The 27,452-nt window shown below is 26.5% G+C and overlaps 2 protein-coding genes and 1 long non-coding RNA gene across 6 annotated transcripts; 1 reads left to right on the top strand and 2 right to left on the bottom strand.

Moving 5' to 3' along the window:
• The first annotated feature begins 4,221 nt into the window (after window positions 1-4,221).
• LOC132940082 (uncharacterized) lies at window positions 4,222-6,934 on the top strand. 2 transcript variants are annotated; one of them, XR_009664059.1, is made up of 3 exons: window positions 4,222-4,350; window positions 5,485-6,305; window positions 6,519-6,934. It is a non-coding gene; the product is annotated as an uncharacterized LOC132940082 (long non-coding RNA). The 2 variants fall into 2 exon arrangements; XR_009664060.1 differs by lacking the exon at window positions 4,222-4,350 and having other exon boundaries at window positions 5,198-5,772; window positions 6,161-6,305.
• Window positions 6,935-14,720: 7,786 nt separating this feature from the next.
• Window positions 14,721-15,742, bottom strand: LOC132941094 (mediator of RNA polymerase II transcription subunit 11). 2 transcript variants are annotated; one of them, XM_061008973.1, is made up of 3 exons: window positions 15,495-15,742; window positions 15,283-15,391; window positions 14,721-15,219 (listed from the first exon to the last, which is right to left on the bottom strand). In XM_061008973.1, exon 3 carries the CDS (start codon window positions 15,203-15,205, stop codon window positions 14,825-14,827), a length of 381 nt encoding a protein of 126 aa, XP_060864956.1. In that variant the 5' UTR covers window positions 15,206-15,219; window positions 15,283-15,391; window positions 15,495-15,742; the 3' UTR covers window positions 14,721-14,824. The 2 variants fall into 2 exon arrangements, with proteins under 2 accessions (XP_060864956.1, XP_060864955.1); XM_061008972.1 differs by having other exon boundaries at window positions 15,283-15,741.
• Window positions 15,743-18,801: 3,059 nt separating this feature from the next.
• On the bottom strand, window positions 18,802-27,222 carry LOC132942159 (histone-lysine N-methyltransferase PR-Set7). 2 transcript variants are annotated; one of them, XM_061010474.1, is made up of 13 exons: window positions 26,910-27,222; window positions 26,732-26,817; window positions 25,158-25,263; window positions 23,744-23,856; window positions 23,534-23,633; window positions 23,338-23,460; window positions 22,635-22,745; window positions 22,459-22,562; window positions 21,879-21,948; window positions 21,763-21,820; window positions 20,896-21,061; window positions 20,639-20,829; window positions 18,802-20,450 (listed from the first exon to the last, which is right to left on the bottom strand). In XM_061010474.1, exons 1-13 carry the CDS (start codon window positions 26,917-26,919, stop codon window positions 20,240-20,242), a joined length of 1,449 nt encoding a protein of 482 aa, XP_060866457.1. In that variant the 5' UTR covers window positions 26,920-27,222; the 3' UTR covers window positions 18,802-20,239. The 2 variants fall into 2 exon arrangements, with proteins under 2 accessions (XP_060866457.1, XP_060866456.1); XM_061010473.1 differs by having other exon boundaries at window positions 21,879-21,951; window positions 26,910-27,221.
• Between the last annotated feature and the right edge of the window lie 230 nt (window positions 27,223-27,452).

Genomic DNA, 27,452 nt, shown 5'->3' with positions numbered 1-27,452 from the left:
AATCCTTTCACAACAGTTTTAGTGAAACCACCGTTGAGTGTTGAGTCCAGTGCTGCAACTAAAGAGGCCAAGGTGCTAGTCAAATTTTGGGGCCCCCTATTTCAAACTTTTGTCTAACAAAATTGCATAGCACTAAAAGCGAAATTAAGGGTGGGCTTGCAAGTTGCAACTCCATGGTAACAAAAAAACCTATAAAATAATAAAGACACGTGGTTTCCCATCTCAGGAGGCTAAACATTTTTATTTTGGCTCTCCAAATAATGTCTATACATAGTGCATACCAAGTACAATTTTAAAAAGCAAAACAATTTTTATCACTTTATTTGAATTAATTTTACTTACAAAAATAGATCAAATAATTTATGCTGCACAGCTAGGCCTCCTGTAATCCTGTATTTGAAATTAAAACCAAATGTGTTTTCATCTCAGTTGATATATAGTTTCTGAGCGATGAATGTATTGATTTGACAATGATGTGTCTTATTTTAATTTTTGATTTTTAATTTTAGATTCTGAGCGAAACGATGCAATGTGTATTAATTTTACAATGATTTTTTTTTTTTTTTTTTATTTATTTTTTTTTTGTGTCTGTCATCACCTTTTAAGACAGAAAAATGCTTAAATTTTCTTCAACAGTATCTTTTCTGATAGGAAAGTGAATCTAGTTGGTACTTTGGGGGGTCAAAAGTAAATATTTTCCAGTAGTTTCCAAAAGTGCTGTGAAAAACAAAAGAAAAATTAAGGAAAAACGTGAATTTTTACGCAAAATCGATTTTGGTTTTTGGTGCAACTCTAAAACAAATGACCGTAGGTACATGCAATTTTGACTGAATGTTTATATTAGCATTTTTTATACACCATAATATTTTGACTTATTTTGAGCTGTTTATACAAACATTTTCAGTTGCCATTTTTTTTAGTTTTTTTTTTTCTATAAATATCAATAAATATTATTTGTCTGGTAAAACAACTTGAAAAATTGATACAATTGATACAAGACTCCTAGTATATTGTTTCAAAGGCAGATGAAAAAAATTTTAAATCTAGGCACAATTGTTTTTATAAGCATTTAAAGTTCAATATTGACAAAATACGTAAAAATTATGAACATTTTTATTTTATTAAATAAACCAGGGAGTCAAAACGGATTAAAATATTTCGGGTTTCGTATTCAAAACCGGGTAAATTTTTTTGCGGGTATCTAACCCAAATTTACAACCCGGATTCAAACCCGTTTTGACGCCCTGAAATAAACACATTTTATGCATGTAAAATGTAATAATGTACTAATGTATATAATATCCTATAATATCACAAATATAAAAATTAAATTAAAAACCCTTTTAAGTGAATTTTATACTATAATTTTTGGCATTTTATATTGCATGATTTGCATTTTAAGTGCATATTTTATTGAATTTTTTTGACATTTTAATGCATTTTTTAAGTTTTATTAGTGCATTAAATTCATAGCCCTGGTAATGACACAAATAAAAAAAAATTTTTAAAAAGCACACATAATTGCAAAACGAATACATTCATCGCTCCGCTCTGAATATAATATTGTAATATTTTTTGCTTTCCACATACTTTTATAACTAATGCTAATCGAATAACTAAGTAATAACTTATACAGAACACACAATATACTCCTAAAAATTGTATATTATATTTTATTCACCATTAACACATATAGGTCATAGCCCATAGGACCATGATTTTTGTAACGAAATTAACATGTCGCTGACCACTGGGTATAACTCGAACATTTTTTAATTATAGCTCTAATTTCATTACACGGGTCATGCCACCATGGGTCTATAAAAATATAAAATTTGACTTATGTATTGTGTATAGCATGGATGATATATATTGTCATATTGAACAATATTATAAAACAAACAAATAAATAATACCTACATAGGTTCAATTTCAATGAGTACCTAACTATTTTTCTTTATTAGAAATTATTTTCAATTGGTTTTTTCAACTAATTGGATTAGGATAAGTTATAATTAAGTGTGAGAACCAAAAAAATGTACATTATTATATGCAATATGCTGTATTTTTTAAAATATAAGTTGCTTTTTATTCATTCAAAATTCAACGAATTTCAAAATTATTTTTTTCTCCACATTTTCGAATTTTTGTCCGAGACCATGGTAAAAGGGAGGCTATTAGTCATAACTCATAATATTATTAATATATGAATATATAATTGTCATATTATATAACATTAAAAATTCGTGAGAACCGTGAGATAAATTAGATTTTTTTAAGTTAATTTCCCATTTGGCTAGGGACCTCCGCAATATATAAATATATCCAAGGGCACCAGGCGATCGCCGTGCGTATAGTCGGGCGGGCCAGACCGACACTGAAGAAAGGTATCAGTTTTATGTAGATTGTAGAAAGTACACAACAAAAACAAATGTTGAGTACAGACGTACAGTACTGGCATGCAGCATACTACTGTAGTCAATATCGACTGTTAACTGTTAAGTGTTGATCGTTAGTCGAGTATGACGTTAAACCCGAATGTTTTGTTGTTTCCGACTTTCCAAAAAATAAACAAATAACTAAATAACTTGGAAAAATGTTTGTTCTGTACAATCTATATTGTGTCGTTAATTTTAATATAATATAAGGATAAAATTGACCCATCAAATTTAAAGATAAGAATAACATTTTTGGGAAATACTTTCAATTTTTATTGTTATTTAAATTTAAAATAGAATTATGATAATTTTAAAGTTTTAATAATTTACACTGTTGTATTTAACTTAAAATTTAAGTATAATTTCTAGCCTACAAGATTCTCTTGAAAATATCTTTATTTTAAAATTCAAAAATAAACCAAAATATTGAACATTTAAATTAGACAACACATGGTAGTGGGTGTATTTAGCGTCCTCTTAAATAATAATGTTATTATTATCGAAAAAGCGCATAACTTTATAAACTTATATATAGTTTAACCTGACTGGTAGACATACACATACCATTATTATATTATACCAGTGGTTGACGTGATACATAACCTGTAGGTGCGCTACACCCAGTTTATATAATTTGTATTTTATGTTATATAACAAAAATATAATGTATGTGTTCAAATGTATAGGTAGTAGGTACAATAATTGTTCCGAAGGTTATCTGGCGGGAAGGGAGAAGAATAAAAAAAACGGAGTAGACCTGGTGACGGTGATTGATAATAAAATTAAAATAAAATATCATATATTAAAGTGCATTAGTGCTATTACTGCTATTACAGTATTACCTATACGTACATCACTACATAAGGAATACTCCAAATCTCCTAGTCTCCAAACTTGCAGCACACAATATAAAATGGCCTATAGACGCGTACGATACCTATTATAAATGTATAAACACCAGAGGCGTGTTCGATTGCTAAAGGAATTTCAAGTGGGTGGGAGGGAGGGGTTGGTCACTGGTCTGAACAGTATCTTAAATCGGAGCTTCGCTCTCACACCACCTTAGGTTTTCTAGAGACTATAATAACAATTTAACTAACAGATTATATTAATTTACCTATATTAAACAATATGAGGATGTCAGCACAAGCATTTTTAAGTGGTTTGGTTTTGGTAATTTAATGACTAAAAAAAAGAAAACTTTAAAACTGAAATGCATATAAATAATATTGAATATTTTTAATTTCAAAGTAATTTTCAAAGAATTGTTTGAAATATCAATATATTTTTGATTAAATTAATTTGAAACGTCATCGTCATAACTTTTTCCAAAATATTATTTTTGGGAATTTGTTAATATGAGTATATTTCTTAAATTTTTTATTAGTCATATAATTTTAACAAGCATCATTTTTTTTTTTTTTGTCAGGGCTTCCTGTTACATCCTGTATAGGTTTCGTTATAGATATGCAAAAATGCGTGCGAACTTAAAAATGAATAATTCTAAATATTCTTATAAACATTTACTAAACCTGATATAATTTTAAAAATAGTTTGTCACTTTTTGTGTTATATATAGATATTTATATATTAGTATGATATATATTTTTGTTTTCGAGTAAAACGCTTGAAAATTGAATACAACAGGATCCTTAGAACCCCAATTAACAAATATCGATAATACATGGTAGCAATATTTATTATATAAGCATTTTAAGTTTATATTTTAACAACATTTTTTAAATGGTTTTTTTTTACTCGAAATTTTAAAAAAGTTTAAAAAAAAAAATATAAAATAATGTAAAAATATATACATACAGTTTTTATGAGCGATCCCTATGTGCATAATATTATACATTTATACACAAGTTTTCAATCTATGTGAAGTTGCTGATGGATTTAAAATGGAATAGTGAGTATTTATATTGTCGATTATAGCTCAATATCATAGTTGAATAACTAACATTTATAAAATCTTATAGCAATGTTTTTTTGTTGTCTGCGGGTATCCATAACTTGCTTTAAAATTAAAATATAAAAAAGCCGTATGACTGTATAAGGTTCATTAGATAATATTCTGACTTCTACATTTTATAAGAGGTCAATTCACTCTAATTTTTAAACTAACAAAGCTAAATGTGATCTGCAGGACGTATACCTATAATTTGCTAGGTAGGTATGGTATGCGCTTGTAAAACGGAGAGATCGCATGCGGGTGTAGCGTCCAAGTTAATACCTATTAAGGTAAAATGTCCTTTAAATAATTTTTGCTTATAAACACTAACATAATCTTAGTAACATGTCTTGTATATTTGGAGGACAAATTTGGAAATGGCTTTTAAGTAACTGCTAAAATGAATACATTCATTGGCAAATTAAGTTCCCAAATCTCTATTGTATTTATTTTTTAAAAGATCAGGGTTTTTGCCCTAGTGCCCCCCCCCCCTTAAATGCGCCACTGGGCCTTATGGGCAGGATCAGTTTTTGATATATTATTATGAAATTATAAATTATAATACAATCACTCTACGCTATACTTAGACTTAAACGTAAACATTTTACATATTTTACTAAGAAAAAAAGTTCAAATAGGTACTTATATTGAGAAAAACTATCAATTCGCATGGTCTAAATTGTGTATATTAAGAAAGAAAATGCAGGTTGCTATACCTTAGGGCTTAGGTACTACTAACCATGGCCATAAGCCCATAACTTCAGCAATATATATTGTAGTATTGTACTATAGTTTTTACAAAAAAAATTTTTTTTAGCTACGTTCGGAAATTAGAATCTTTATACTTTCCATTTAATAATCTAATATAATGAATAATGAATATTGTACTTATACCTAATAAATAATAATAATCACACAAAATAATTTAATACACACCTAACATTTTTATATTTCATTTAAATAATACATTAACAATAATATTACATGGCCATATAGGTAGTTGCCAATACTTAAGACTAATTAAAAACAAAATTATTTTTGCCCGGCGCCAAAAAATCAGTCAGGCCAAAATGCAATTATGATAAATTTTAGGTATTCATATAAGTGAATCACGGACGTTTCACCCCCCAATTGGCCAAATTCGTTTAAATCATTGGAAGAATTAGACGATATTTTGGTGTATTTTTGATTCAACTTACGTCAACAGGACATACAAATCCATAACAACGGAGTACGGTACAACTCGTACAATTCGCTTTCTACGATATCCACCAATATTTTCACCGCACATGTGGAACATTTACAATGCCACAAAAAAAGGCCATAAATGGTCGGACCAACAACGTGTCAGAAGGATTCAACAATAAGTTAAAAAATATTGTAAGAATTAAACATCCTAACTTGTACATATTTATTGAATCAATACAGATGTGCAATGCGTCTGCAACGACTGCATTGGTACAAAAACAAAATTAAATAATAAATGTACCGAAAATAGTTAGTTTTAGTTTTAAGGAAAAGAAATTGCAATCACATTGTACGAGATTTCAATATAATGATGATGATGATATTTTATACTATTTAAAAAACATAAGTCAGTTGACCTAAAAATAAATATATAATTTATCTTAATATTATAGCTTTTAATTTTAATTTATTCATTTTTACTACATTTTATGTTGACTTAATACAGTTGTGATTTATTTAAATCTTGACTATTTGTAATTGTATTGTATGAATATTGATTATGTGTTTGTATATTTTGTAGTATTGTCATTTAAAGATTAAATTGTTCATTACATATTAATACTCGACGGGGACGAAACGGCGGGGGCGAAACGTCGTTTACCCATATAAGCATACCCTACAACACCGCAGATGACGCACCTGTATGGCTATGGACTTTGGCTAATGTAAGTTAGTTATTATAATTTATAGCTACATGCCTATATACTATACATTGTTAATATTATCTGGCTAATGTTAATATAAGCAAGTGTGTCGTGAGTAAAATGTTACATTTTTAAATTTCATAGTTCATACGTTTCTGTTACCTATATAGGCTATAGACTATACGTTTCTATAAACTTAGTAATAATAAATATGGTATCTTGCCACAATTTCAGGTGTTTGTAGCCTTGCCCTTAATAATTCTGGATGAAGTTCAAACGTGTATCCAAATCATTCTGGGAAATAAATTGCTGGTCATCAGTAGCCCAGATGTCAAACTAAAGTGGTTATAAAAGGTGTTATTGAAAAGAAAAATGTGATACAAATAGAATTAAATACCTATAAGTAAGTGTACATTTTTATAAGTGTAAATCCTTCGTTTTGTGCAATTTAAAATGTCACGGATACGGAATCGTATAAAAATAAAATACTTTGTTTTTTATTAATTATTATTTTTTTTCTTATTACATAATATTATGTACCTATATAGGTAATATTATTATATTATATTGTCTCTTTTTTATTATTTTATTAAGTATTATTTTTAATACATTTCATAAAATACAATTAGTTTAATATATTATATTAATCATTAAACGTGATATTATATGATCAGACATGATAATATAATCAATAGTTTATAGGTTTATCATGACGTGTTTTGTGTTACCTATATTGGCTATTATTAATTCATATTTCATAACTTAATCATATTATCTTTTATGAAATTATCTAAAAAAGCTTGTCTAATTTTGTATTGTGTGGTAAATGGTTATTGTTAACATTAGTTAACATTTTAATTATTGCTATCTAAATTATTTCTGTGTTTAATTATGTTTATTATGTAAATATATAATCACACCTACACCTTATTACCATATTTGTAAACTATGAAAAATTGCCGTTTTGACGTTTAATAAACCATAATAATAATAATTATTCACAATGGTAACAATTTAACATTATCCTAACTCTTGAACATACAAGAAAAAAACAATCTATATATATAAAAATAAGTGTACATTTTGAATAAATCTTATAGCTCAAGATCCACCGAACCGATTTCGATAAAAATTTCAGGGCATATTAAGATTGATATGTAGATGGTTTCTGTAAAGTTTGTACGCTGTGCGATATGTGGTTCCGGAGTTATGGCCTCTTAAGTTAGTACGATGTTTCGCGCCCGCGGTTTCAGCGTACGACGTGCGTGCGTGTGTTTCCATGCGATAACGCGAATAGGTTATTATTATTATCTATTAATAATCTGTTATTTATCGACGTCGTACGCGGAATGCGTACAATACTAATAATATGTGATAATCGAGATAATAATATAATTTGTATCGCTATTTTTGTTCGCTTCAATTTCCGAACCGATTTCGATGAAAATTTCAGGATATATTAAGATTCATAATATGTAGATGGTTTCTGTGAAGTTTTTTTCGCTGTGGGATAAGTGGTTCCGGAGTTATGGCTATCATTTTATATATTAGTATAGATAAAAATGAATGTTTGTGTGTAGATTAGACCTCTGGGGAAAAGATAGGCTAATTATAAAAAGTGTTAAATTTGTTTTTTTTTTTTTATTCATCGGATTTCAGTACGGTTGCGTTAGGCTTTTGCATTAATTGATTATATAAATCCTCCGTATGTGGAATTAAGTAAAAACGACAAACTTAGTACTACAATTTTGATACTTTAGAGTTAAATCGTACACTTACGTACAAACAGCACGCCGGGGTCCGCGATCTACCGCAGGTAGATTGCCTACCTGATAATGTACTGCCGCAAATCAGAACTTTTATCCCGGGCAACAGAAAAGTTAAGATAAATTTTGAACACCATACACCATACGCCGAATATTAAATAACGAATTGAACAAAGTTTGAGTAATATAGAATTGGTACATTTAACGGGCAACGAAGTGCCAGCGGGATCAGCTAGTTTTTTTATAAATATACCAACACGGTCAATTCATTGAAGGTATATTGGTCAGGTTAAAAAAAAAACCCTTTCGGTATCTAAAATTTTAAACCATGATGTATTATATATAATATATTCATGCAATTATGCATTTATGTAATTACGCAACCCTATGGTTTAGAATTTTAGATTATATGCTGAGATAGGTTACAGGTACTTACAATTTACCTACAGTATACCTATACCTATATATGGCGTCGTGGGTGTATTTGAAATCAAGATACGACGTTTCAAGGTTGCCCTGAATGCGTCAATGAGAATCTTAACTATCAATTATGATAAAAATTAAAATTGTAAATCACATAAAAAACGTTGTATTTTGTATACGAATCTTAGTAAAAACGACACTGCTAGACAAGTAAAGAAAAAACTGCAACATATTTATAATTTCAAAACATTATTAGAAATTTTAGTTTTATGTTTTTCATATTATATTATTCGCAAGAATATATTTAAATATTGTATATAGGTAATAATAAATAGCTGATATTGCTATAATAACTGAATATAGTATCTGTCATGTTAACCAAAAACAGGATACCTCCATATTTCGTAAAAATTTATTTTTTTGTGTCTATAGATAATATTAATGGTTTTGCACCGATTTCTGTTGTAAAAATAACGTATTTCCTATTATTTTATTTTTTTTTATTGGGTAACCCGCGGCAACAATGGCCATTGGGTGTGGGGGAGGGCACAGTAGGTTTTTAAATTGAGTAGGTTGGTACACGTGTATGTTGTGTTTTGGCAGAATTTCTAATGGGGCACCTGTAGGTTTCTGCCGTGCCCCGGGTGGGGGGATGGCGGCACTTGTTCTCCGGACACCGTGACTTGCCCGAAGAAAAATGCCGCCCACGGCCGAGGTATCGAACTCGGGTCGGCCACTCCGTCCCCCGTATTTCCTATTAAAAGACATCTTAAAATGCATTTTAAAATAAGAAAATATGCGGTAAGTCCAATCTATTAGATGTTTTATAAGCAAAAACGCGGTAAATCCAAATACTAAGCAAAAACTACTTATATCACCTAAAAAATAATGGAGTTTGGAGTTATCGTGTTTTGGCTTGTAAAATGGTTCATACTTCATAACAATGTTGGAGAAAAGGATATTAATGTGACATATAGTAACAATATTTAGGCTAAAACCAGGTATTTCCAGAAAAGACTAAGCGGATAAATAAGCCATAACCCGGTAATTCCATTATTATTATGGAGTTTTACATTTTTCGTTTAGTAATACGATATTTATTTTAGGTCCATTTTCTCCTTAAAAAACTCAAAAAAGCCGTAATTAAAAATGTTCAACGAATTCTAGGTATAAAATTAGAAATATCAGCATGTCTTAATAAATTATTTGTATAAACGCTTTTACTGCTTTTAGATTCTGAGGGAACGATAAATGTATTGATTTTACAATGTGTGTTATTTTTTTTTTTTTGTGTGTCTGTCATCACGGTTTGGGGCAGTAAAACTTAAAAACTCTAAAATTCCCAATAGTTTTCAAAAGCGCCGGGAAAAACAACATAAAAATTAAGAAAAAACTGGAATTTTTACACAAAATCGATTTTTATTTTTGGTGTAACTCTAAAACAAATTAACGTATATCCATGAAAATTTCACTGGTTGTTTATATTTGCATTTTCTATACACAATAAAAATTTCAAAATATTTAGATTTGTTTTGAACTGTTTAGGAGCATTTTCAGTTTCCAATTTTATTAGTCTTTTTTCTATGAATGTCAATAAAACTTAATTTGCTGGGTAAAAAAGCTTGAAAATTTAATTCAAGGCTCCTATATTGTTACAATGATATTTGAAAAATATTTAAAATCCTCAGTCAGTTTTTTTTATAAGTATTTATGGTTCAAATCGTGACAAAATACAGAAAAATCACGAAAATTAGCAAATTATTTTGAGTTGAGATTTTAAAATGTAATACAAGATTTTTTATAAGTTTGTCTATCTTTATCAACCTGCAAAAAAATGTCCACAAGAAAATCAAATTAAATTTTTATGAGTGTTAGAAGTTCATATTTTTACAATATTGGATATTTACTCGATTTCTCATGTAGCGGTTTTGTTATTTTATTGTTATTCAAAAACGAGTAACTGTAAATAATTGTTGTAGATACATGAAAATTTTACTGAATGTTTGTATTTTATTTGCTATACACCATACTGACAGCTGCTTATGGACATTGTCAGTTTTTAATTTTTTGTTTTTTTTCTTTAAATATCAATTCAATTTTATTTGTTGGTAAAAGAGCGTGAAAATTTAATGCAAGGCTCCTGATATATTGTTACAATAGCAGTTGAAAAATATTAAAAATACATAAGCACAATTTTTTTTATAAACATTATAATTTATAAGTTTGAATTTTGACAAAATTTATCAAATTTTAAATTTAATAATTATTTTGTAGTTAAAAATGTATATAATGTTCAACTTTTACAGCTAAGGATTGAAAATTTAAAACAAGATTCCACGTAAATAGGTTATATATAAATTACTTTATTCACCTTAATATCATCAAATATACTTAGTAATATCACAGACTGACTGACCATTTTCGCTCAGAATCGATTTTCTTATACAATGATATTATATTATTGAATTAAAATTTAACACCATCCATTACAGTGACCTACTTGTAACCTTCTGTACAGCAGAGCGACTCCCACTTGTCCACCTTTTTTAAGGCTTGATTTACTGTTAAAAACATTATTTGCTGTTTCTCAACAATCGTATTGACTGGAGTTATCCTGGTTTGACTTAGGACTTTTAACGTCAGACCCATATACTGCGGTATACCAAAAATTTGTTTTTATATTGTAATATTTTACTTAGTTACCTACTCATAACTCGCTTGAAAACGTAATAAACCAACGATAGACAATAGATAATGTTCTTACCTTTAATAGTTTGATAATAGATTAAATCCAATTCACTCAAATTAAAAAACTAACAACACAATACACAACGAGTCAACGAACTGCTTAACGAAAGTTGTTTATGTTGTATACTCGTTTTACGTACGTATTTCGTATTTGTAAGACTAAGACAACACAATATAAGGGCGTAGGTACTCTTAAATATTTTATGTAAAGTATCTAACGTTATATGGACTATTGAGTATTGACTACAGTACTACAGTAGTACATTATATTATAGTACAAAGACTACAAAAACGTACTGGCGTGCATATTATATGGATTTTTTTCTGTGTATGGGCCAATTACATTTTGATAAATAGGTACTAAATCTTAACCAAAATTACATAGGTGCCTGAATCATTCAGGCTGAAACTATTGATTTTACAATGTGTTTATTTTGTCTGTAAACGCTGCAATAAGTATTCGAAATAATATTCCGATTTTTAAATTAATATTTTCTGTTGGAAAAGTGAATCTAGTTGGTACTATTGAAAAATGAAAATTACAAGAAGTTTTTAAAAGCGTCGGGTGAAAACTTGAATCTTTTACGCATAAATGTCAAATAGTTTTTAACAAAATCAATTTTGTTTTTTTGGTGTAACTAAAAAAATTAACCGTAGATACTTACATGACATTTTCACCAAAGTACCGAATGTCATATTAGAATTTTCTATACACCGTATAACAATTTTAAGATATTTTGATTTTTGATATACTTTTTGTGCTATTTATAGACATAAGAAATTGTAAGCACTTATCGTTGACAGTACAAAATGATAACTCTTAAAAAAATTGTGATTGTTCAACTCCTTTAAGGTGTAAATCGCTGCTGTAAATGCAACTCGAATTCCCTGGTAGGAAATCTGACTACGTTGGATCGCGGAAATGTGCGACACCATAATACCAAGTAGGCAATCCACCAGCTGTGGTGGGGTGGACTGTGGACACTGGACACGCCGATGAGCGGCTATAAGTGTAATTCAACCTCTTTGGTAGGCAATTTGCGAAAATTAAATTTGATGCATGCTTGTACCTGTCTGCCCGAATAACCAATGGCAACCAATATACAAAAAATAAAAATACTAATATCTACTATTTCTATTTTAATCTGCAACCAGTAACCTTACAATAAACAAAAAGGTGGACAAGCGGGTACCATTTTTTAATTCTGTTGTACAGTAGACAGTAGTTGTCGAGCATGTCGTTGTAAATGGATGTGTTATATTTGAATTCGATGATAAATCATTGTATACGAATAACGATTCTGAGCGGAGACATTGTGTCTACTTTTATATATAATCAAATTTACAGCACATTTTCATCAGCGTTTGAATTAAAGTTTTTACTATATTGGATATTAGTATTTTAGCGAATTTAGTATTTGGTAAATTACTTTTGAAAAGTAATAACATTATACGTTACTCGTTATATTTAATATTTTTACTTAAATTACATGCGCATTTTATTATACATTATTTTTATTAGGTACCTTACATTTCTTTTTCATTCAAAAAGGATAAGGTGTTATAAATAAATTACAAAATCAGTCCATATAATATACTAATAAGTAGTAACAACTTAATAAGTAATGGTAAAATGTTGTACATTATAGCACAGAATATAACAATATTATATTATAGTAGATTATAGTATTATATACATTTGTATAGCAGAATAGGTTTATAGCACGAATTAAGATATATCTTAATTTGTGGTTTATAGGAATATTATTGATGATGCACATGATGTTTAATATTTAATAATTAAATGTTATTTATGAACAAAATGTATAATTTTATTATTATACGGGTTGTCTGGTATTGGTAAGGTATAACCGTACAACATTAAGGTGTATAGGTATGTATATCAGGAATACATGTCAAATAATAATATTATGTATTATTTTAGACTTTGGTTTACTTATAGGTAAGTCATAATTGTGTTGAATTCAATTTTATTTTTGAATCTGAACTCTTTTATATTCCACTAATAACATTAATTTCTTTAATAATAATGTTAATTATTATCAAAAAGTCTAAAAGTTTGGGAATCGTAATTAAATTGAATTGACTTAGACTATTTATCGAATATCCTAGGGTCTAGGTTTTGATGTTTTTGTCATTCATAAGTTATAAATTATAACTTATATTAATAACGTTGAAAACAATGCATAAAGTACACAATTCCGTTAGTTTAAATAAAATTACTATAGCGTTACTGAAAAAGTTATTTAGCTAAAGTAATTTATAAATTGTTTACGTTACTACCCAACAGCCAACACTGAATTCAGATTGTATCGATAATACATTTTCACTTTGTTTAAATTATTGTGGATAGTCCATTTTTCGTTTGGTTGAAATGCTTGAAAATGTAATCCAAGGTTCCTCATAAGTTGTTTTGATAGCAGTTCAAAAATATTAAAGATACATAAGCAGAATTTTTTTTATACATATTTAAAGTCCAAATGTTGACAATATTCATCAAAATATCAAAAATTTGCAAATTATTTTATAGTTAATAATGTATGATATATACAATTGTTATAGCTAAGGATTGAAAATCTTAAATATTATGAAATATTAGAACTTCAAGCTGTAATAAAAATATCTAAAAAATGTATTATAAGTTTTTTTAATAGATATTTTAATGCGCCCAGTGCCATTGTAAATTTGTCTGCAAAAATACTTTCAACGGGAAGAATGATCCTATCCTGAAGAATCAACCAACTTTGATAACGTTTTTTAACTAATAGTGGGTAATATTCTACAAGCTGCATTGAACTCAGTTTTTCAATATTTTCATCTCAAGCTTCATGTCTCCAAAAATAATACAATTTTAAGCTTTTTTCCATATATTATTATCATAATACCATTATTTGAAATAAAATAAAGAATTGGAATTCAATGCGGCCTGCAGGAAATCTTCTTCTTTCAGATAAAAATCCAACAATTTGAAAAGGCCTTAGAATTACTCCTGTGAAGACATTTCCCCTCACCATCCCTTGTGTTCAAATTTGGATGAAATAAGATATTTAAATTAAGAATAACAATTTTAGTTACCTATTTTGTTGCAATTTGAAAACATTATTTGAGAGTACTTGAAACTTTTAACTTAAATTATTATATTTAATACACACAATGACACTTTTAAATGCAATGTTTTCAGCAAAAATGAATTCAACCTTGAACCTGTATTTATTACTAATTGTAAAATAAATTACTTTAAATCCAATATTCCAATGCCATAAAATATAGGTATTTAGTAATATAGGGTAACAAACTCAGAATCATTTTTCTTATACAATGATTCTATATCGTTGAATTCAAATTCAACACATCCATTACAGTTACCTACACGGCTAAATTATACCTAATGTACAGCAAGTAAGATGATCACTTATTATTGTTGCCCCAATTATTAAATACCTATTTATACTCTTTAAAAACATAATATTGTCATAAATTCATAGATTTTAATTAGTTTATTTACTCCACATAGTTTTTATTACAATTAAGTTAAATTATCATTTATCGCTTAAGAATTTATAAGTCTACAAAACAAAAGTATTATGATAGATTTGAGACATTTCCCTTCAATTGTTCTTGATCCTGAAGATACTTATTTTTAGAACGTTCCAATTCTTTCACCCTGCTTCTTGCATGTTCAAGACGGTGCCAAGCCATTTGGAGAACTTTTTGTGATGCATACCCACTGTTTTCATATGGCTGTCCAGTAGATACTTGAGTCAAGTAATTGATTTGTTCGGTTAGTTTTGACTCTACATTACCCAAACTCTTTAAGAACTGGTGCGATTGGTTCTCTACTTGTTTCAAGCTGGATTTTTCCTTACTAAGTTCCAATAATGCCTGACCAGCGCTTTGTAAACATGTTATTATGTCTTTTTCAATTAATTCCAGAGCTTGAATACGTTCCATTGGTGCAGCCATGATGAAATAAAAAACTAGAAAGATAGAAATCATCAAATTAATACAGACAAATAAAACAACTATGTTCATAAACTTACTTGTTGATATTACAATTTCTTTATATATATTCAATATAAAATCAACTATATATTTTAATTCTTAATTTTAATCAATTTTAATCTGTCCAATGATTAACTAGTTTATAGTCTAGAATATAAAAGAATTTTAATAAACGATCATCAGTCATCTAAAAAGTTAATGACTCTAAATACTAAAAGATAAAATGTAATAACTAATAAGTACTAAGTACCTGTACAAATAATTAATAATTTAATGTTTTTTTTTATTCTGTTTATCTTTTATATCATAAACAAAAAATATGAGAAAAGATTATGTTATCACAACACGGACTATAGATTTATGTGCTATAGAGCTTAGATATTTTTTAACGACGACACTAATTGAGATCCATAAAAATAGCTACACACTTACAACAATTGACAGATTTTTGAAAAAGTAAAAATTTTAAACCTATATATTATTTAAAATGTAAATTGAAAATGATACTATAGTCAGTAATCACTATATTACAATTATTTTTCTTATCTGTTATTTTATCGTGGTTTTTACCATCGCATCATAATAATATTATCATAACCATATAATATGTTTATATAGGCCTAGGTCTAATTTACATTTACAATAATTTGCTGCGAATTAATTTCGATTTTCAGCGTTGTGTGACCATACCATAGATAATATAAGAATTCTTATATTCTTATATTATCTATGTGTGTGACACGTTACGCGTGCATGCGTACGTTACGCTGACCGGTGTTCATTGTGAAAGATTCAAAGTAGACTTCATAATAAATTTAAATTTGCTTTCAAAATCATTATCGGAGTAAAACTGAAGTCAGTACGTTGGTGGATTTTTCTGCAAAAAACGGTTACGTGGAATCCCCATACAATTGTCAAAAATCTTCTATTCTGACTAAATACTACAATATGAACCGTGTATATTTAAAAAGAGCATCGCTTCAGAAAACTGCATTTTTTTTTCATAATTTACGCAGTGTCAAGTTTTGAAGCACACTCTCATTAATCCGGGCTTCCATATAATACTTATTTAATATTTTTTAATACGTCGGTAAACCAATACAAGTATCAAAAACATACTAATTTCATAAATCAGCTAAAAGCTTCCGTTTGATTTCACGGCATGTTTTAGATTCCGAGCGGAGCGATTTTACAATGATGTGTTTATTTATTTTTTTTGTGTGTCATCAGCTTTTAGGACAGTAAAAATGCTTATAGATTTTCTTCAACAGTATATTTTCTGATAGGAAAGTGAATCTAATTGGAACTTAGCGGGTGTCAAAAATACAAAATTCTCAATAGTTTTAAAAAGCCCTGGGAAAAACCAAAAAAAATATTAAGGAAGTTTTTGTTTTTGGTGTAACTCTAAGACAAATTATGAGTAATGACTGAAGATTTCACTGAATGTTTATATTAGCATTTTCTATACACCAAATACATATAATATACATTTTCAAAATATTTTGACTTTTTTTGATCTGTTCACGGACATCTTCAGTTTCCAATTTGTTTAGTTTTGTTTTTTTATAAATGTCAATACAATTTTATTCGTTTGGTCAAAAATCTTGAAAATTTAATACAATAAGGTTCCTGATTTATTGTTTCAATAGTAATTGAAAAATATTAAAGATCTATAGGTCTATGATTTTTTTTTTATGTTATAAATTTGAACAAAATTCATTCAAATCTCAAAAATTATCAATTTATTTTTGTAATTAAAAATTATATAATGTATCCAATGTCCAATTTTATAATTTAAGAGGACGCTACCAATACATTTGTTGTCTCCGTCTTACACACATACGACATAACAAATTGTCGTTGACTAGTTTCAATAGTGTGCTGTTATTTTTGATATTAGAGTGAATTGACCTATTATAGAACTTTAAGGTAAAAACATTATCTATGCTTAAGAGTTGCCGATTTTTCAAAATTTTTATTTTCAAATAAGATATTTAGATATGGTTATGTGAAATATCAATAATTAAAAATGCTCATATCTCGCTTGAAAATTAAAATATTGAATAAAATCCAACGCTTAAGCATAGATATTGTTATTATCTAAAAAATGTATGATAGGTCAAATCACTCTAATATCAAAACTAACAGCACACCATTGAAACTAGTTAACGAAAATTTGCCATGTCGTTCGTGTGTAAGACACTAAGACCATAGAACAATAAGACAGACAACAAATGCATGGGTAGCATCCTCTTAAAAGTTAAGGATTGAAAATTTAAAACAAAGATTCTCATAAATATTTCATCCTATAACCAAAAAATCTAAGACACATATAAAAACAGTTATTTTAAATTCAAATTTGGACGAAATTACATATTATAACCATGAATAACATACAATTATATTTTGTACATACAATGACATTTTCAAATGTATTTTTTTGGGAAAAATCCTACTGTAGTAGATACTAAATACTAATGCTAAATAAATAAATGCCTAATACTAAAATTAATTACTTATAATAAATACTAATATAGTAATATATAGGATGATCGATTGTCTTCGCTCAGAATTGTTTTTTGTATACAATGATTTTATATCATTGAAATCAAATTTAACACCATTCATTACAGTGACCCACCTGAACCTACTGTACAGCAGTAACATCCACTTACCCACTTTAATGTTATTTTATCAATTTTAATTTAGAGAGTAATGTAATACTGGGAGCCATAATGTAATATACTATATACGTACTCAATATTATTCAATTTTTTGGCATAAACATATTAATCTACTTATTCTATAATTTGTATTTTGAACTAACAGTACCCAGATCCATCAAATTAAAACTAACTATCACATCTAAATGTCCCAAAATAAATAAATATATAATAAATATATCACAAGAATTTATTTTGAATATCATCAAATATATAAAAATCTTGTGTCACAATATGGAAAATGTATGTCATTCCTCCGAAATAGCTTGACCGATTTTTATGAAATTTCATGTGTATATTTAGTAGGTCTGAGAGAGTGAAGTAAACTATTTATCATATCCCCTACGTCCAACCTGGACAGGTGCTCAAACGGGGATTTTGAGATTTAGGTGGAAATTTTTATTTATAAATGGTTGTTATAGGTTTTAAAGTTATAATATTACTATTAATAACAAATTAGTATTTTATTTGTATATTGGATAATCAATTATGCATCAAAACGGATTGTCGCATATTGCCTACCAATATGTTGCATTTATGGCCACTCATTGCCGTGTCCGCAATCCACTGCAGGTGTAGTTGATATACTGTTGCAAATTGTCCGCGATCCGACGTAATCGGATTGCCTACCAAGGTGGCTGAATTGCATTTACTGTTGCGAGTTACATCCAAAAGGACTTGAACAATCACAATTTTTTAAATAGTTGTCATTTTTTAAGGGCAACAAAGCATATGTGATCAGTTAGTATCAATGTAAATTTGTGAAGATATTACAAGAAACAATTATTACACTTTTAACTGTAATTTTATTTGTTAATAAAACAACAATAAGAATAATATTTCATAGTGTCAAATATATTTTGTTTTGTCATGAACATTTATAAGTCTTGATTAATGCCGCCAAGACATTTTGTACAGTCCAAAATAGAACATAATGGTAAAAATCAATAACAATATAACACAATTTCTTAAACTACATAAATTATTACAGTACTTATATTTGAAACACAATATGAATATAGAACACAAGTTATTGCTATGTACAATAATATTAATGAGATTAACTAATTTGTTGACAAAATACTATTGTACATATTTTTAAATTGACTTTGGTTGTCATAGTTTGGAAGCTTATGTATATTAATTTACCAAAAACAAAATACATTGGTAGATAAATACTACAACACATTTATGATAATGAACCTTTCAGTCTCAAAAAAAATACAATAAATAAATAATAATAATAATAAATTAATGAATGTACAGTCTTTTGATAAAATCATTTAAAGAATGAAATGTAGGTTATTTGGTTAAAGCTTACCAAATAATTCACTTTTAACAAATTTTATATAATAGAAAATAACTAATTAGTTTCAAAAAATCAGGTGGCTATTATTCAAAATTTTTAATAGAACAATTTTTTTTCATTAACTAATAAAAATAATTAGTAAAAACGGAAGTACTGAAAATGTTTTCATTATCTAAATATACATAGTATAAATGTAAAATGTATACATTATATAAATAACAAGTAAAAAAATATGGCTATTTCATATGCTTAAAAAATTTCAAGTAATAAGGCCAATACAATAAATATTACGCTTAAATATGACCATTATCATTGAGACAAAAATTATGAACATTTGTTGCATAAAGTTATTAAAATCATATTTTGTTTTAAACTGAGCAATTTATAATATTGAACAATGAATATGTATAATTAAAACAAGAAAACAGATCATAATTATGTGTGCAGTAACAGTAACTAATAAGAACTGGACCCAATTAAGATACAAATTCTTAGTTTTTTTTTTTTTTTTATAACAAAGCGAGGGTCAAATGTTGGGGTAAGATTGCCGGTGAGAAGGACAGAATTACTCTGTTACCTGTCAAAAATCAAAATCGTATCAGAAATAATCTGCCCTCCAAACAGACAAATACGTGAATGTTGACCCTTCACTTATTATATTATTAAGTATAAGTTAATTTTTTTTTTTATCAATAATTAACAACAATTTACTAGAAAATAATTTAATTGGCCTAAAAGATTAATATGAAAAAGGTGAACTTAAAAAAATATAACATATGTTTGACATTATAAAAGATAATTCGAATAAAATGTTCAATAGGTGAATATTTAAAAAAAAATGTCATCCTTTTAAGCTAATTAACGTTATTATAATTTATTGGCAGTGCAAATTTAAATTATTTTTTTTATTTAAGTTTAATTTATTAGTAATAAAAAAATGTTAAGATAAAATGAATTATATTATCAATAAGCAAGCCATGGATGATTGATGAGAGATTCTTTACTACGATCACCATAATCATAGGTTAATTCTTCATCCCGTTTAATATCAGATTTTGCGATCAAAATAATCCTCGGTAGCCCAGCTACTTCTACAATTTTAGGTACAAGATTACCAAATCTTGAATGATTTACAAGTCTGCCAAGTCTTGAACTTTCAGGTGTTGCATCAATACTATAACATTTAATAAATTATATCTGTTATATTACATTTGACTTATATTTTTATCCTATATTTTAAATTTGTAATCATGTTACCATTTATACTTATTAATGTTGAATTGTATACCATCCATACCAAATAAATAAAAAGCATAATATTATACAATATAGTATAAATAAATATAATTTTTTCTATCTTACCAGTAGTGTGCTGAACCATATTTGAAATAATACATGTAACAACCGGTGGTGGTATCTTGAGAATAAATGGCTTCCCTTTTACGAGCTTCTTGAACATAAATTAACTCTCCAGAATATTCAACAACATACTCACCACGAGTAAAATCTTTACCTGCTATTATGCCACGACCTTTATTAGGAAATACAGTTATCTGTTGAAATAAAACAAAATATTAACTCACAAATATAATAATATATTATATGTATTTTGTTTTTACTTTTAATCCATCTTCATTTTGTGAGGCAATCGCTTTTTCTAAGGCTAATTGTTTTTCTTCATTGACTACATTTTTTGTTTTACGAGCGCTTCTTCGGATAGGAAAAAATGCAGTGACTTTTTGTTGCTTATTGTTAGATGTATCGTTTATATGTTTTACATTTAAACTACAAAAATACATATATATTATGTTTATATAAGTCTATTGTCTATGCGTACTGCCCTCCTAAATAGACTTGTAATAATTAACACATAAAAATAAATAACCGAAATTATAACAAAAAATATGAATCAATCAACGGTAATTGTGTATTTTCATTTTTTCATTAACATGTTGTTTGCGTGTATTTTCACTTAGCGTGTATGATAAATGTAAAAAAAAAAAAATAAAGAAACTACTCATAACGACGTATGTATACATATTTAAAAACATGCATTTAAATGTTTAATCCATGCTAAATAATAATAAAATAACGTTTAGCCATGCATAGGGAATTTTAAACCATTCACTTTAAATGTATATTAGACGCCAAATGCCGTCAGTACGCATTCAACGTGTTAGCATATTACAGTTATAACAGTTACCTATACTATACTGATTAAACATAAAACTGAAAAGATATAATGATACTGTATTTAAGTTAATTATAGTAATTGCTAATGGTGTATACAGAATGAGAATAATAATCTATAAAAGAATAAAATTATTCTCAAGTTTATGTTTAATATGTCAATAAAAATAAAAAAAATTATGAAAAACAATTACAATAAGAACAAAAGGCATAAAAATTTTTAAGATACTACAATAATCTTTAAAAGGGCAGTTAGCAAATATATAATTAAAATTAATATTGAATTATTAAAATACCTTATTTTATGACTACTATTTAATTTTGATGATAGTGGAGACTGATTAAAATCTGCTTCTAAAATAAAATAATTATTTACAAAATAATATAATACAGTGATGCACAAAGTTTTTACTTGAATTAAATGCAGTATCAGAAATAAGTGGCATATCCTTGATGACTTTTTCATTATCCTTTGATGGAGTCTTCTGATTAAAATAAAAATAAAATAAATTATACTTAATAATTAATATTTATATGTAAAAAAAATTATAGATACAATATAGATAACTGACACCATATTAATATGATATATATATTCCATTAAATAATAATTTAGTCCTAATACAGTTAAATACAACATGGAGAAAATATGTAATTTAAGATATCCACATTTTATGTAAAAATAGGTCGAGAAGCAAATTCAATAAAGATAATATCACATAAAATGAATTACAATTACTAACTACAAGTAACTAAATGCATAATTTAAAATTATGGTTGATTATAAGTCATTCTGAACCAGATTATTATCATATTTAAAAGTAATTAAAGACTATCATTTAGTTAAAAATAACCTTAAAAATATGAGTTAATCTAACTACTATTATTAAAATAATGCAATTAATACAAAACTATACATGGAATAAAAGTTGTAATTTAACTAAAGGCAATGTGATAAGCAAAAAGTTAAACCTATCAAAAAATTAACTTACACTTTTGTAAAATCGCTTAACAGATATTGAGAGAGCATTAATTGTAGATTGCGTTACTTGGTATTCTTCAACAAGATATTCATTTGTCTGAGTTTCATTTGTTACTATTTCAATCCCATAAAAACAATTATTGGTATTTAAAACTTAATTTTAAATGTAAAACGTAGAAAACCTACTTTGTGATTGTAAAGAATTCAAATGCACTTCATCATTTTCTAAGTCACCCTCTTTACTAAAAACTTTTGTAGATTCATTTTTATTATATGTGTGTTTCTTTTTATACTGTTCTGTTAAAAAAATATTTATACATTATACATATGAACATAAAATTATATGTATTAGTTAATATTCAAAGATGATAATGGTGCTAAGTTTGGAAAAGACTTCTTACTAACTTTGTTATCATAAGATCTGTAGAATTTAGAATATTTTTTTTTCAATTTTTTACCATATAGTTTGGCTGGAAAGGTTTTGAGCCACAGATATGTTGGTTTTTTCATCTTATATAATGAATGAAATTTATATTTGATCAAACATTTATTATATTATTAAATCATCAATGAATACTATGTTTCAAAAAATATAAATATTTTATATAACCTTAAGTTAATACAAAATCAGTTATGAACAAACTTATAATTTTGTTGACAAGTATTTAATTAGTTAGAAGTATTAAAAGTTTAGATGAGCACCCTGCTACAGCAGACAAACATTTTGTGGCGTACTCCTGTCACCGCGTAAATACATTTTTAAATAATCAATGTACTTTGTTAAAAGAATCACCCAGTATACATAGATGTATTAAAATATATGCTAGGAAATATGTTTAAATACACATAATGTTATTTGTTCATTTAAAATGTAATGTAATAATTTTACCTTTATTTAGTTGTGGATTCAAATCATAAGGTTTATGATAGTTAAAATGTCTTAACTTCTTTTTAGTTCTGCAGTATTTTTTTTCACATTTCAAAATACTTTTATGTTTGACATGGTTATTATCTATTATTTTAATATTTTTTAAAAAAGGTTAAATAAAAAATATCAGTATTAAAATAAATAATTATATCAAAACCTTCATTTTTATTTGTATTAATAGTCATCATTTCCTTAATATGCACTTTATTATTTTTGTTGTATAAATGTATACTGTCTTCATATTGTTTGAATTTATTCTGGATAAGTATAACAAGAAAGTAATTATTATTATTATTATTATTATTATCAGGAAATTATAGGTTTGGATGTAGCATGCACAATATTTATTACGTGTGAATGTACTTACATTATTGTAGAACTTTTTAACACTTATTGAGAGTTTTGTAGGACTTAATGGTTTGATTTCATATAATATTAGGTTATTTTCAACAGTTTCCAAAGATTTTTTTCTTTTATTATCTTAAAAATAAAAAAATTTCCTCAAAAATTATGATTATATGTGGGCACATCTAGTTGTTTTTGTTTACCATACGCAACAAATTCACATTTCACATAATAATAATAAAAAAAAAATGGGGCGATTAATACTACTATAAATAAACTTGAATGAAACCATTATATATTGTTATATATTATTCTATGATGAAACATAGGGATGAAAAGTCCAAATATGATATTAACAAAATGAAGATATTTGTATTAAGATTTATTGATATTTAATAATGGACTAATTTTATATTTAAAATTAATATGGAACATGTAGTTTTGATTATATTATATAATCAATTTGTAGTGCTGTATAATAGACAAAGACAAAGTACAAAATCCTATTATGGCTATTGGAAAGTCATAATTATGAATTAAATTAAATCAATGAACATATTTTGTATATATTGTAGTAATTTTAATTAATTGCAATTATTTTATCAGTCAATAATTTGATTAAATGTAAAAAATATTGATGATATAAGTATTTTAAAATAAATTTTTATAACAAATATAGAATTCAATATAAGTAAAATATACGTTTTACTATATGTAAGAGGAAACAAATATTTTTGTAGAATAACATTCAATTTGAATTGTTTTTAATATAATAATATATGGATTAATGTAATAAATTAATGAAAATGTAGAGATTAATTAAATTTGTTGATGTTTACATCATGGCGATTTTATGCCAAAAACATAGGATCTTTTTTTAAAAATAATGTTATAATATATTATCTTATTGTAGAATACATATTTTCAAATAATAATTTAATACTTAACAAAATGGTATAAGTAACTTAACACGGAAAATCTAAATTATTAGTATGTAAATACTTTTTATAAATAAAAATATATTTTTATTTAGTTTGATATTAAACTGTATATGAATGGCAAAGAAATTCTTTGATGCCCACTTTTAGTTCTATTCATTTATTTAATTCTTTTTCCTTTCGAGATTTAATATCAAGATAAGAAATGTAGATATATCTCCAAATTTTGATTACAAGTTATCTTAGACGAATAAATTTAGTTAGAATGCTAGTGCATACCAATGATAGTGATGAAAATTTGAATTTGTTTAAAAATGTATTAAAAAATATTCCTCCGTCTTATCAAAAAATCTAAATTCATATTGAAGCTTATTCTACAAAATTATTTAGAGTTACATTAACTTTAGACACAATGTTTTATTTAAATCCAATAGCCTAATATTGATATAATAATATATTAATATATAGATACACTTAAATTTAAAATGCAATGCATACTTTTACTATTTAAAATATTTGGAGTAGAATTAATTGCATTTTGAACATCATTGTCCCTTACATTTTTCCTAAGTTTAACGCGAAGGTTATTTTTCTTGTTGATTTTCTAGAAGAATTAAAAATATTTATGAAAAAAATAATGGTTATAGAATATATTAATTTATTTAAGCTCATGCAATCAAAGCTACATAAACTATTATTATAACTTATAAGCTTTTAATAAAAATAATAATATATTTATATATATAGTTATACCATACACTTAATATCAGCATTTATATATACAAGCACTAAAAAAAAAATATGAATATAATTTACCAAATAAATGGGGTGGTTTTAATTTTTTTAATTTAAAGGTACATTAATAATGAATTAAATTTTTTTTTAATGTTACAAAATCTTCATACAAATACAATTAAAAAATCTTGATCATTGGGGGGAAATACTCAAGTTAGTAATCTAATACTACTTACTAGGCACCTTTACATTTTAGACTTTGACGTATATAATATATAAAATAAACATGTTTTGAGTGAACAAATTATGTATTTTTTTTCTTACCATCATTACATTTTGAGTAAATTGTTTGTACACAAATAATATTTTAATGGGATAAGAAACTCAGAGAAATGAATAAATTATATTATGATAAAATATTATCAAACACTACCTATTTTAAGTTTTTGGTTCCTGATTAGTATCATTTAAATGCATTTAATGTTAATATCTAGGTACCATACATATGCTCTAAGTATATACACAGTTATTATTATATTATATTATTGTTCTTCATTTACAAAAAAAAAAAATAATAGTAAATAGATCCTAACGGTATAGAAATTAAAAATATAACTAATTATCCCTTAAATTAAGATAAAATACCTATTTGAGTTTTAAAGAATATTACATATAAAAAAATATAAAAATTCTCACTATAATTATTAAATAGTTTTTAATTCTAAAAATAAATTTATTAGTGGACTAGGTCAAAGGCCCATGACCCCTGTATTACACCATTAGAATATAAGAACAAAAATTGTTCCTTATAACTCAAAAAATAAATATTTACAAGGCAATATAATCAAAAAGATTTTTCCTATAAATAAATAATATGTTTAAATTTTCAATTAATAATAAGTGATGAACTAGTAACTACTATCATTGATTTTGTCAGAGGTAATTGAAATCAGATAATCCTAATCGTTATACAGGTTAAAATCTAAGATGTTATGTAGTTATGAATAAAACAATAAATTAAGTTGCTTTAATAATTAATATTAAAAAGTATTCATAAAACCGTAAATACCATGAAAAATTTATAATAATAAAAATGTTATTAAATTTAACATAACGTTGCATTGAATGATGTTGTAGGTTGAATGTCTATACTAAATAGTCAAGCCAAAATTATCAAGCTTAATTAATGCATGTAACTAAATTAAAACAGCAAAATATATACCTACAAAATAAATACCAAATTAAAATAATTTTTGTAACAAGAACCATAATACCACACCCTTAAAATATATTTTTTAATTTTGGAATGGCAAGGCAAGAAAAAAAGCGATACTAACTTTTTCGGTACAATATTTTTTAATTGATCCTTGAGGGCGTTTATTTGTTGCACTGCTATTTTGAGTCGCCAATCGGCTACTTTTATCTGAAATGATACAATTTTCAATTGAACCATTAGAAATGTTACTTCAGAATATACTTATGTAAAAACACGATCACTACGTGATAATTACTTACTTTTAACCATTTTGAGGGTGCTTGGAATTAAACACAAGTATAGGTACCTAATTCTTTTAATTTTAAATCTCAGTATCACTTAACTAATAACTGTCAGATGTCAACTCATCAACCTCTCTTGGGCTCACAGCTCATAGGTCGAAAGTGAACGCTTAATAGCATTTACATTTTGAAGGGAAAAAATTGTGGTTTGTAACTTTTCTGTACATTTTTTTTTTTGTTTTAAAAATCATCCGGAGAAATGGTAGAATACAAATTATCTAATGAAAATGCAAATCAAACGCCATAGTGCGACGTCCCATTGGTCGATACTATGTTATCATTTTTTCGGTTAATTTTGACGCATTGCCAACATTATAGAATCGCAAGCTCCATTCAAGGCTATTGCTTACGGCGGTCGGCTAGAAGTGGAAGACAAAAAAATTATTTTTCAAAATTCTTAAATACCCGAACGGATTACAAATAAATATTCCAATTTTTATTCCGTTTCAAAGTCTGTGTACTCTGTTCAAATGTTTTGGGTACCGGATAAAGTTTATACTA

The sequence above is a fragment of the Metopolophium dirhodum genome, chromosome 3 (genome assembly GCF_019925205.1).
Source record: "Metopolophium dirhodum isolate CAU chromosome 3, ASM1992520v1, whole genome shotgun sequence".
In the NCBI taxonomy this organism is placed as follows: domain Eukaryota; kingdom Metazoa; phylum Arthropoda; class Insecta; order Hemiptera; family Aphididae; genus Metopolophium; species Metopolophium dirhodum.
The sequence above is the reverse complement of the archived record's forward strand: the minus strand, read 5'-3'. Positions and strand labels throughout refer to the sequence as shown.